This window comes from Belonocnema kinseyi, chromosome 10, assembly GCF_010883055.1.
Source record: "Belonocnema kinseyi isolate 2016_QV_RU_SX_M_011 chromosome 10, B_treatae_v1, whole genome shotgun sequence".
In the NCBI taxonomy this organism is placed as follows: domain Eukaryota; kingdom Metazoa; phylum Arthropoda; class Insecta; order Hymenoptera; family Cynipidae; genus Belonocnema; species Belonocnema kinseyi.
Genome location: NC_046666.1, coordinates 71,110,069 through 71,123,338, shown reverse-complemented (window position 1 = coordinate 71,123,338; position 13,270 = coordinate 71,110,069). Strand labels below are relative to the sequence as shown.

At 30.6% G+C, this 13,270-nt stretch overlaps 1 protein-coding gene across 2 annotated transcripts in view; it reads left to right on the top strand.

Moving 5' to 3' along the window:
* LOC117181584 (5-phosphohydroxy-L-lysine phospho-lyase) overlaps positions 1–13,270 on the top strand; it is a 55,554-nt gene that overhangs the window by 10,830 nt on the left and 31,454 nt on the right. For both annotated transcript variants that reach the window (XM_033374424.1, XM_033374425.1), the window contains exons 2-3: positions 485–578; positions 8,221–8,339. In XM_033374424.1, coding sequence (XP_033230315.1) covers positions 485–578; positions 8,221–8,339 — 213 coding nt within the window. The remainder of the gene's footprint in view (positions 1–484; positions 579–8,220; positions 8,340–13,270) is intronic.

Genomic DNA, 13,270 nt, shown 5'->3' with positions numbered 1-13,270 from the left:
TTATACAGATCGTAAGACGATTAAAAAATATGATAAAAAACTTTCATCATTTATTGATATCACGTATATTCGGTCCAACGTTGATCACACAAATTCTAAAATCCGATATTAATATTTTATTCAGCTATATTCCTCATGTTTATGTTGATTTGGGAAATCCAGATTTGTTTTTGTCTTTATGATTTTAATTATATTCAATCCGATGCAAATGACCCAAATCCCAAAATCCAATGTTAATATTTTATTCAGCTATATTTCTCATGTTTACGGTGGTTTTGGGCAATCCATATTAGTTTTTGGTGTTATGACTTTAGATACTCGGTTTTCATATTTGGAATGATAAATACTTTTTGTCAATTCTTTTAATTATTTAAAAAACGCCCCTGTTTTTATTTATACTTATCATTGCCTTCATATTTCAAAAATGAAATCAGTATTTGAATGTAAAGTGTTATTGAGAAAAATTATAATTTGTTTTTTGTAGATCCTGAGGAGAAGAATATTTATATGAAAATGTCGGACGTTATAGAGCAAATGCCAAAATCGGATACGCTAAAACTTAGGAAAAGACACATTGGGTAAGTATTTTTTTTTTAAATTAGTGCCATATATATTTTTTTAATATTTAGGAAAACTATTTTTCATTTGATATCAAAATGTGCTAATCGACCGTAAAATAATCAAACAGAAATACAACAATATTTTTCCTCGTATCGTATTTTTGGGTGTAGTTTATGCAGACCTATCAATAAATTAGAAATTTTTCATCCTTAAAATTCGTACATTATTTGATAATTTCAATCAATAAATTTGTTCAAGTCCTACATTGGGAAATACCTATGTCATAATTACGCAGAAAGTATGCTATCTATATAGAATTATGTATGGATTTCTAAAAGATTAATCAAATATTTACAAAAAATTATTTTTTTAATGTATTGACAGCGCGGTCAAAAATATAAAACTTTATCAGATTGAAAGGAAACCATATACGATAGTTGCCTTCTAGGATAAGGATCACTGCACTAATATCTTTTTTATTTTTTCAATATTAAGCATAAGGGTGAAAAATAGGGTTTTCTTTATTCTCATCTGAATTTCCAAACGTATTTAAAAAATTTTAATTCAAAAGTTGTGGATCTCGCAAAATGACACCTTTTCTGCGGTGATACTTTTTTTTCGTAAAACTAATCGTTTTGGAGAATTTATCTTTTTTTAGTGGATCAGAGTTCAAAGTGCACGCGCATTTATATATAAAAAACTAGTAAATATCTTAGCCGCTTCTAATAATTAAAAAAATTTAATTAATTTATTTTTTACGCATGAATTAGGTGAAATTTAAAATTAATATATTTTTCGATCCATTTTCTATATTTCGTTATTTTTCTTAAAAATAAATGGTTGGTTGTAGAAAAAATGTTCGCAACAGAAAAAGTGTATTTTTTTGCACCTCCAATTTTCTATGGCATTTTCATTAATACTGTTGGAGGCGAAAGTTTGATCTAAAAAAATGTACAATTTTTCACCTAATGATAATGATTTATAAAATGGCTTCACACCTTATAAGTTGACCTTGACCTATTGACCTATATTTTTGATCTTGGATTTGTTTTGCCTCGTCTTGGCATACAGTTTTAATTAAATTAAATTCCCTTTGAATTCCTTATAACATTTCACCTTGAATTCCTTTGTATGCATTATTGCATTAAATTAACCTGAATTCGTCAACATTTTGTCTGGATTTACTTTATTTTACTGAGAATGATTGAATTTTCTTTATATTCTTCTCAATAAACTTTTGTTCTACACGAGGAATACTAATATTTCCGTCCAATTCAGTTTTATTGGTTTTAATTCTATTAAATTCACGGAAATAAATGATAATTTTCACCATAATATTGAGATACATTATGATGTATTATAAAAATGGTCTAAAAACTTTGACCACTTTAAGTGAATACAAAAGAATTCAAAATGAATTTCCAGTCATTTTAAAGAATACAAAAAAATTAAAATTAAACCTTTAGTAGAAAAGGAAATCCAAGAAAAAGAAGTATCCGGAATTAGGGCCAGTGGATAAATCTTAAAAACGTGATTAAGATTTTTTTCTGTTTGCCTCTAGAAGCGGTTTTCGTTTCAGTGTACAAAAAAGTATTGTGCTCTAAACCTGATCCCTAGCACAGCCCTCCTTGAAGTTTTCCATATGATGAAAATTAAAATGTGAAAACAAAGATAAATGATCATAACTTTCTCAATTTTTGTTGAATTATTAGATAACCGAAGGACAATCTTTTTTCAAACTCGACAAAAATAGTGTATATTGGAAATGTCATTTTTCAAAATTGTCAAAATGGCGGACACATACATACAAGAGACGCAAGTTTATTTGCAAAAAACGATGAAATAATCAATGATAGTTATAATAAAAGAATCCAAGATAGCGCCTGGTTTGAGCTTAAGAAAGATGATTATTTTCACCATTTTTCAACGCAGGCCTTTTAAACTTGGGAAGTCAAAAACGAATTTATTTTCAGAAATAGTCTCTTAGTCAGTAAAAGCCGAAATTTTGAAAAACTGCGGCTCTAGGTAGTTATAATCATGGGATTTTTCTCAACATTTATGTCAAAGGTACTCAAAGTTATTTAAGTCAGTGTACGCAGGATTATCAATGGCGACTTTATACTCATTCCGGGATTTGGTGGTTTCGGAACCCACCTTCTATGATGGTCTTTTTTTTATTTTTGCCTTAAATTAAGCTGATGTCTAAAATTTAACAATAATTATGTCTTAAAAAGAGCCATTAAGGGTCTTCAGTTCAAAACCAAACACACCCAGTGGGCAAAAAGTTTGGCGACGTCTTTACGACATCATTACGACATCGTTACGACACATTTACGACAACTTTACGACATCCTATGTCCATGTCGTCAAGGTGTCTTTACGATATCGTAAATGAGTCGTATGATCTGAAGATGTCTTGACGATGTCGCAAAGACACTGAAACGACATTGGCATAGGATGTAGTAAAGATGTCATAAAGATGTAAAGATTTCGTATTGACCAGTGGGCACAAAATTTGGCGTCGCCAAATTTTGTGCCCACTGGTCAATTATGGCTAACCCGTAGTCTTTTGTACTAAAAAAAAGCCCCACTTGGTCTTCGACCTGAGGCAGCAAGATTTGGGCTTTAAATAAGAAGGCAATGAGGCTCGCTTTCGCCCTTATGGTCTAGCCTTTTGACCTCTGAACAGCTATAGTTCATTTCAAAGAATTTCGACGTCACAGCAGCTGAGCGAGCCGAGCGAGACGCGTCGTATAGTCGCCTTTACTATCTGTTTCTTAATAGTTTGAGTAGAGACTGTTCACTGAGTGAATAACTAACTAGATCGCGAAATAACCTACAGACGCGAATCTACGTATTTGGGCGGAGATACTGTGAAAGAAGGACTTGTCTCCACAAAAGTGTCCAATATTGGAGCAGGCACTCAGTTTTTTATGACGCTCAGGGTGCGTGCGTGTCAAATGTCTGAGAGAGGCCTTGATAGTTGCTTATAATGGACTTAATAAAACCACGTCAACAAATAATAATATATTCAATAATAATATATCAAAGAAAAGTTTCTTTTACTTCAAAGAAACTGTTTTTTGGGCGTCATTTTATTTATAATGTAGGATTTATTCAGGTCATATTTAGCACTCTTTTAAATTTATAGAGTGACTTGATGTAAGCCCGTAGCCTGACTACAGGATACTTTTAAGATTAAGCAGCGGCTTGATGTTAGCCTACCGTCTAGCTAAGAACTAGTTTCTAAACCATGCAGTGGCTTGATGTTAGCCCATAATATCGCTACCGACTACTTTCAAGACTACATTGGGTCTAACTTGTAGTTCTATAAGTAGTTTGTTTTAAAGATTTCAAGTTATGCTTGTTTTTAACGGAGCTGGTCTTCTTTATGTTACACCTTGAAACAAGCCCACTTTTGGTTTCAAATAAAAACTTTTTTTTCTGTGTTCAGAAGAGGCTGCTTGCCCCCTAGGTTTAAATGGGTTCCATTTTGAGCCATGTCGAGTCTGACTTTGGGGGTTACTTGTACATTTTGTGAAAATCTGAAAATGAGACTTGCGTAGAGGCCCTATGCTGATCGGTAGTCCCTTGTCAATTTCAAGGAATGAACACACATACACATGCAATTAAATTACACACCGAGGTAGTTTTTTGAATCCGTACAGTTAAGTGATGACCTCAGAGGGATTGCTCTGTTCACTCTAGTCTGGTAGTCTTTCCTGTACGGCCTGCTAGGGAGGCTGACGAATGGCAGAGTGGGTGAGGATCACTTTGGCGTGCAAAGAAGTACGTTAGTTATGTGCTGTGCGATGTCGTACTCCTGGCACCTGAGAAGTATATTTCCAGAACGTTGGAAACAACAAAAGACTTTATAGCTTAAGCGCCAGGAGGAGGTCTTAAACATTAAAAACATTAGTGCTGACTGGATTAAAGGGCCAGTGTCTGAAGTTGTTTCATTATAATTGCAAATTTAAATTCGGAAAATGGACTACATTAGCTATACATAATAACTGATAATATTCTGGTGAGTGCCTTAAAAGATGAAATTCGTTCCTGATATCGGAGAACAGCTTAAGAGGCTTTTCGCTCCTCATGCCGAAATCCACTCGACATAAAGCATAGGATCGCATATGTCAGTGCGCTTATGTCAAGTCATTATCATGTTAAACGGTTCTCCACTGGTCGTGGTTGAATCGCGTTATCAGGCAATGCTTGGGTTATCTGATAGGGTGGGTGACACTCTAGAATCGATCTTCCGCGAATTAGCATATTATCACGTGCGCAGTGCTGAATTCCGCGGCAAATAAAACATAATGGTCAACCCATAACTCATCGATTCCAATGCGGAAAATATAGACCAATGCACCAAATATAGTATAAATCGCCAAATATTTACCTCTAAAGTCAGTTTATCTAATTTGTAATCAAAAGTGAGAATTGGTGAAAATATATTTAAAGAGAAAAAGGGAAAAGATTTATGAAGTGTTTATTCAGAATGTCTGTAGGTCAGGAAAAATCTGGAAATCTGAAATGGGTCAGGGAATTTTGTTGGTCAAAGAAAGTCAGAGAAAAGTGAGGGATTTAAAAAAATCCTGTTAAGGATAATAAATTTCAAATTTTGTAATTTTAATAAACGATTATATTTGTAGTTAAATTTTTAAAATATAATAATTGGTCTTCTGGTTTCAAAATTCATCTGTTTTAAAAGAACTGTTAAGTTTTTTGATAAAAATGGAATTGCTTGGTTGAAAATGATTCTTCTTTGGTTAAGGATTCAACTTTTTTGTTGAAAATTTGTATGCTTAAAATGCAACTAGTTGGTTCAAAATGAACTTTTATGTTGTAATTTCATATTTTCAGTTAGAAAATTCAACCGTCTTATATGAAGATTGTATTTTGGTTTCAAAGTTCAACATCTCAGGTTATGAAGTTTGCTATTTTGTTAAAAATCTTTTTTTTAAAGAAAATTAATCTTCTTGATTTGAAAGTCGTCTTTTTGGTTTTAAAATTCATCTCTTTCTGTAGAAAAGTTTTTATGAAATATCAAATATTGCATCTTTCGCAGGCCATTCAATTTTTTAAAATTAAAAATTCGCCTGTGTAAATGCAACTGTTTCGTCAAAGTTAATATTTTCTTGTAGTTAAGAATTCAAATAGGGTAATGGGTACAGTGATTGCCACCTTTGACAATGATTAACATGATTTGATCATTAGGGGTGGCCAACCTTAGTACCTATTGGCCTATTTGAATGAAAATACATTTTTCTTGATTCAAAGTTCACACTTTTGTAGAAAATTTATATTTTAGGCTATAAAAGTAAACGGTTTTCTAAAACATTCGACGTTTCAGCTCAAAAATTAAACTATTTGTTTGAATATCCCAGCTTTTTTTGGTTGAAATTTGATCTTTATATTTAAAAATTCAACTATTTTGTTGAAAGTTCAAGTGCTTTGTTAAAAAGTTATATTTTTTTGTCGAAAATTTAAATATTTTATTGAAAATTTGTCTATGTTTACTGCAAAAAATCGTCTTCTTGAATTAAATTTAAAAAATGTATTCGTCCAAGAAAAAATTGAATAATTTGGTTGAAAATGCAAGGGTTTTTGGGTAAAGCATATAGATTTTTGTTTGGAAATTCGATCATTGATTTAAAAATTCATCTTTGTACGTTGAAATTTCAAAAATATTTTTAAAACTTCAACTAGTTTTATTTTAATGAAACTATTTTGTTGAAAATTTATCTATTTTGATTGTAAAAAAGATTGAAAGTTGAACAATATAATTTATTAGGATATTTAACTATTTAGTAGAAAATTCAACTGCTTAGAAGAAAATTCGTTTTGTTTATGATAATTAATGTTTGGTTATGAGAACTGTATGCAGAACTGTTAAAAAAGTAAAATGTTCTTGAAACTGCATGGCTCAACTTGAGTTGCACTTTAACTAGAAAAATCCAACGGCTGGTTTTCAAAGAGACTTATGACATGGTTTCTATGTATTGAAAATCCAGGTTTTTACTGACTTGAAAGTATCTTAGTTAGTATTTCAGTAAGTTGCTATCTTGTCACGCCAGTCAATTTTGTAATACAGGTTTCGGTGAGAAATATTGAAAGTAGAATCATTGCGATAGTTACTTTCCGACAGTTGTAATGAGAGATTTGTAGGATTATATGCATATATATATTTCTAAGATTATATTACAATTTCAGAGAGAATCTCCAGTTTTTTCAAGGGATTTTATAAGATTTTAAGGGACTTCAAGAAGTGTAATTAGATTTTCAGAAATTTTGCTACATTTCAAAAGGTTGTAAAAAATTCCGAAAATTTTTTTGGATATTTAGGAATTTAGAACGTTTTCCGCGGATCGAAGGGGGTTTTAAGTGGGCGACCGATGTAACACCTAAAAAATAAGGGTATATTTTGGGATTTTTTTTAGGATAAAGAATATAACGAATCTTTCCAAAACTTTTAAGGTTTATTCAGGTTCTTGTAAACTAAGAAATAAATTTGTTCCGCCATGAACATGCATGACATTTTTAATTATAAGGTCAGATGTTGAACATGTTCAGCCGGGAGGTGTTAAATTGCCGCACTTTAGTTTCTCACAGATCATCTCAAACGAAAAAACAAAACAGTTTCTTTAAGTTTATACTCATAAATTCTGTACACAGTAAACCCCAGGAAAAAATTTTATTTTTCAAAAAGATAAAAACATTGCATCACGTTTATCTAACGAAAGATAAAATTTATCTGGAAAAAAGATAAAATTTATCTGTGTATTTATCTGTGTATTTACTGTGTATGAACCAAAAAAAGTTAAAAAATAATCATTTTTGACAAAATGGCGTCCGTTTACAAAATTTGATATTTACCCAAAAATTTTCATGAAATTGTGGAAACAATAATTGTTAAACAAAATTTTTTTCCTGTTCAGAGAGGTTCACACAGAAGACAATCATTTCAACTATATGTGTATACAAGGAGAACTCAAACGGTCAAATACTTTTTGAGTTATCTTTCCGGCAATGTTGAACAATCAGAAACGGAGAAAAACGCGTTTAAAGATTTACATGTTGAAAAAAGGCAGCATCGGCAGGCTAGCGCAAGGCGGCCTTTTAGGGGTTAAAGAATGCATCTGCAGACTCTAAAACTTTTACATCATGTTTTTGGTATGACAAGCTTCCATCTAAGCAACAAAAAAAGTTGATTTTTTGAAGCCGTTACATGGGTCGCCCCCCCCCCCTTAAAAGGATTGCAAAGATTTGTTGATACTTGGAGAGAGTTTGTAATAATTTAAAATATTTGTGAAGATATCATAGGATTTTTACGGATTTCATGAGATTTAAGAGGGTTTCGACGATTGCACGCGATATCAGAAAATTTTAAAGAGAATTGAAAAGATACACACTCTATCCATAGATTTTGGAGAATTTCGTAAGATATTAAAAAATTTAACGGAATTTTAAAGGATTTCCGAAAACTATAAAGTTTTTGAGGTATTTCTAGGATTTTTAAAGGTTTTTACAAGATTAAAATATTTTTTAAATATATTAAAAGGAATTTCTAGAGATTCGGAAAGTTCCCAACGGTCTTTAGATCACTTAAGTTTCTTCAGATCACTGAAATTTACATGTAATCGATTTAAAATGTTACAGGGACTCATGTACGCTTTTTTACCGATCGAATCCCTTGAAAATCGTGAGGGGAGTAGCTCAATATATGTACGACGAAAAGGGTGAAAGGCACCTCGATTGCATCAACAATGTCGCCCATGGTATGAAAATTTATTATTAATTCTTATTCTTAAATGCATATTTTTTCTAATAGAATATTTTTCTTCTTAGGTTTTCATAATTTCAATAAGTTCACTTCATAAAATCTCCATAAATCTTCAACAAAACATATTTGTAAGAATCTAAGGTTGAATTAAAAAAAAAAAGAATTTACTTGAACCACAAAGAGTTGCATTTTTACCCAAATAGTCGAATTTTGTAGGTGGAAAGTAAAATTTTTTAGAAGAAAGTTGCATTTTCAACTAAAATTAATTATTTTCTATCCAAAAAGGATGAATTTTTAACCAAAAAAAAAAACTAATTTTTAGTAAAGAAGTTGAATTTTGGAACAAAATAGTTGAATTTCCAAAAAAATAATTGAATTTTTAACAACATGGTCAAATTTTCAACCTACAAAGTAGAATTTTCAACTAAGCAGTTAAATTTTTAATAAAAACATTAATTATCAATCTAACAGTTGCATTCACTATCAAATAGTTGAAATTTAATGCAAAAGGTATGCATTTTTAACCTATTTGTTGAATTCCTATCTTATAAGGATGAATTTTTATCCAAATGGTCGAATTTATAAATAAAAAGGAATAAACTTCGGTTGCATTTTTATACAAATAGGCAAATATTCAAGCAAAAAACAAAGGGCATGGCAAGAAGACATTTAAATTTTTTATTCAACAGGACGAACTAAGCGTGTTTTTTAATCATTAAAGTAAGAAAACAAAAAAAAAATGAAATTCAGGCAATAAATATCTAACATTAAGACGATATTGGCATTGAAAACTTAGCATAAAGTTGAGATGACCTTAAATTAAGGAAGACCGCATGTTGCACAGGTCTAAGCGCAATTAAGGGACAGCCAAACTGAAATTCAGTAAGGCTTACTTCTTAGTTTTATATAACGAAAGCTGAAACTGAAATGTTATTTCAGGTTTTCTTCAACTTACTTTCTGAGTTTTATATGGAAATGCGTATTTCTAATTTTAAGATAAGTAAATGCTTGGATAGTTTGTACATCTCAATTCAATTGCTTTTTTGAATGAAGTCAAATATCAAATTAAGTCGAATATAACTTGAAGTATTTGTTTTTACTGAGTAATATATGAAAATATACATAATTTTGTAAACAAATTGTTGAATTTTTAACTCAATACAATCAGTTTTAACAAATAATAAAATTATCACCAATAAAATTAATATTTAAGAAAGTAGTTCAACATTCAAGCAAGTAATTGAATTCCCAACCAAAAGAATGAATTCTTAATTACAAATTTAAAAGGCAAATTTTCAACCAAGTAGTAGAATTTTTAACCAAAAGATATTAATTTTGAAGCAAAAATATAATAGACTTTTAAAATTCAAAGAATTAACTTTATAACAAAAATATTTGGATTTTCTTATTGGGTTCTATTAATTCAGTTCGCATTTAAGCGAAAAAGAGGATAATAGCGAAAACAGCTTGAAATCTTTATTTAAATACTTTACATGTCGAATAAAATCGGTGTGCTGTATTAAGCTTAAAGAATGTCTTATAAAATTATATAATAATCTGTCACTGAATCTCGAAATTTTGATTCAACCATTACAGTCCCTAAGAGATAATGTAAAATACTAAGTGCTAATTATAAACCCCTAATACATCCAAATAAAATTTCTTATCTTCATACGTTCTTAGTCGAGACAAGAGAATTGTTGTTATATTGGCGCCTGTATAAATATTCAAAGACAACTGTTTCTGGATTATTGAATGATCAATCAATGGACACGCTGGGTCATCGAGATGTGATGCACTACCTAAAGACAGATTGCAAATAATCAAATTGACATCGAATGGAAATTTTTATCCTTATCTTTTGTAAGGAATTTAATAATCATAAATGGCTGCGAATAATTTTCGTCAAAATATAAGTAAACATTTAATCTAGGTGCATCTTATTTGGATTAAGATTGAAAGTTAGATTGAAATTCAAATTAAAAATTATTTAGCGTATTTCCAGTCATAAAAGCAAAAATGAAAGAACAGTTTTTTCCGAAGATTAAATTATCGGGGAACTACTTGGGGCCGAATAGAGTGGCGCTATCAACGTACATTTTTCATTATGCTATCCAGTGCCCGATTACGGCCCAAAAATACGGAGTAGGTGATGATAAAAAAAATCAATTTTTTTAGAGTTCATTTTTGATTCTTAATACTTTTAAATGCCCTGGTTCTTTTTAGAAATGTACAAAAAACTATTTGAATGAGAAAAATTTAGTTGGTCCTAGCGGACTAGCCATCATGCCATCAGCACCCGAGAAGACTGACTAATTGATGAGAAAAAAAATTACTTTTTTAGAGTTCATTTCTAATTATTGATACTTTCAAACACCCGGGCTCTTTTTGGAAATCTACTAGAACCCGATTAGAGCTTGAAAAGGCCGTCTGGGTTATACAGTTTAAACATGCACTCACCAGATGCTAGTCTGCCCCGATAATTTTTTTACACGGGTTAAACAATAATAGTTATGGTTAGTGCTAAAAAGTTTCTACGGGTTAAAACTCTTTCATTTACAGGAAAAGACGGATATCTCTTTTTTCTATGAGCGAGATCTGCTGTTGTCATTCAGGCGAGGGCTGAGGCGTGAACAAACAAAAGCGGAACGGTCTATAATGAGTTGGTTTCCACCCACCGTCAGCCTCAAAATCAGCGCTATAAAAGAGTTCACTATACTTAATTTCTTCCGTATTAAAATTCCGTATCAATCTTCCGTATTAAAAGTGAACCGTTAAGCACTACGTCACAGATCATCACGAATACGCCCCCCCCCCCCTTTCAAGTGAGACTTTTTTCCAGAAAGATGACAAATAGTTGAATTTTTAACCAAGTTATCAAATCTTCAACCTACAAAGCTGAATTTTGAACTAAATGGTTTAATTTTCAAACAAAAAAGAATAAACTTTAACCAAAAACAGTTACTATTTTAACAAAATTATTGAATTTTTTAGAAGACATATAAATCTTAGACTAAAAAATATAAATTTTTAATTAAAAAGGAGAAATTTTCTGTACAACTAGAAAAATGTTCAACAATGCTGTTAAATTCGCAAGCTCAAACATCGAATGTTTTAGAAAAGCGTTGAATTTTAAAGCAGGAAAGATCAATCTTTTACCAAAAAAGTAAATTTTCATTCAAGATAGTTTTTAAACAATATAATTGTATTTTTAAACACAAAAAACAATTCTAGACCAAATGGTTGCATTTAAACCCAAATAGTTAAAGTTTTAACCAGAATAGACGAATTTCATATGAAATAGTTGAATTTAAGTCAAATTGTTCAAACTGCAAAGATAAATTTGCAACCCAATGGTCGAATATTTAAAGAAAAATGATATAGCTCTAATCACAAACAGTTACATTTTTAAATCGTTGAATCTTGAAGCCATAAAGATGACATTTTTAGAAGAGCGTTCAAATTTTTGGACCAGAAAGGTGAATTTTCAACCAAGAACTTTTATATCAAAAAGATGAATTATAAACAAAAGATTTAAATTTTGAGCAAAAAAGAAATGTCTTTTTAACAAAAGTGTTTAATTACAACAAATGAATTAAATTCGAAACAAAAAGGTTCAACTTTTAACCACATATTAAAATTTGCAGCCTACAAAGATAATTTTGCAAGCAAATAGTTGAACAAAGGTGATCTAATTATAAACGAAATATTTGCATTTACAATAAAATGTTGAACTTTTAAGTGAAAAAAAGAACAAATTTTTGCAAAAAAGCTGAATTTCTAAGACAAGAAAACCGTTTTTTTCAAACAGTTAATTTTTAAATAAAAAGAGATAATTTGTCACAAAAAATATAATAGTTGATATTTCCACAAAGAAAAAGATATGAAATTAAAAACTATTGAATTCAGACAGAAGATATTAATTTTGATTAAAATAATTGCACTTTAACTTTCTTTTACTTCAAAGAGAAAACCAAAAAGGTTCATTTTAACCAAACAGTTGAATTTACTACTAAATTGAAAGCATTCTCAACCCAAAAATACGACTTTTCTACAAAATACTGGAATTTTCAACCAAATAGTTGGATTCTTAATTAAAATTTAAAGGTATACTTTTCCATCAAAAACAGTAACTTCTAAAACGGGATAAATAGAGAAATAGGAGAGAGAGCGTAAAGTATGTAATTTGTATACTTTGCTTGTCAAACAAAATGACAAATTTTCATTTTTCAAACATTAAAAAAATAATTTATTTACATTTGTTGCTTTCATGTGTGACGCCACAATCTGCGTTAATCTCCCTTCCCCCTCGCACCCTGGCAGTGTGGCGTAGTTTTTCAACGGCCCTCAGATTAAAATAACAAATTTATATTCTGATCTTGAAGATAACGTGTAGGTAATGTTAAATTACAAACTTTAAAGCGAGTAAAGCGTTGATGGTAATAATAGCAGGATATGAATTGATTGATCAATTGGCATTCAGGAACTTAGTGCCTTGTGAATGGGACTCCTGCCAATGAATTATATGCAATTGAAAATAATTAATAAGCACATGTAAATGTTCACACGTGTGCTTCATATCGCCTGAAGGTCTTCAGAGTCATAAAATTTAATTCACAGAGTGTATTTAGTGCATGGATACGAGATATGGCCTTTTTTAGACTAAAAAGTTATTTGCAATCTGTCTTCTTGTGTAACATTGGAAGAATAAGTGTTCTTAATCTATCTTTATCGTTTCTGCATTATAGAAAGATTGTTCTACTATCATATTTAGATTACAGGAAAACTTTTCCAATGATAAAGTGCTTAAAATCTGACGAGTTTAATAAATTACACAGGCCGACAAAATTTGACAAAGGTCCGGAACCAGAGACCAGACCTAGTATACCCGAAGGTTTTTGCTGCGCTGAATCCGAATCCGACCTC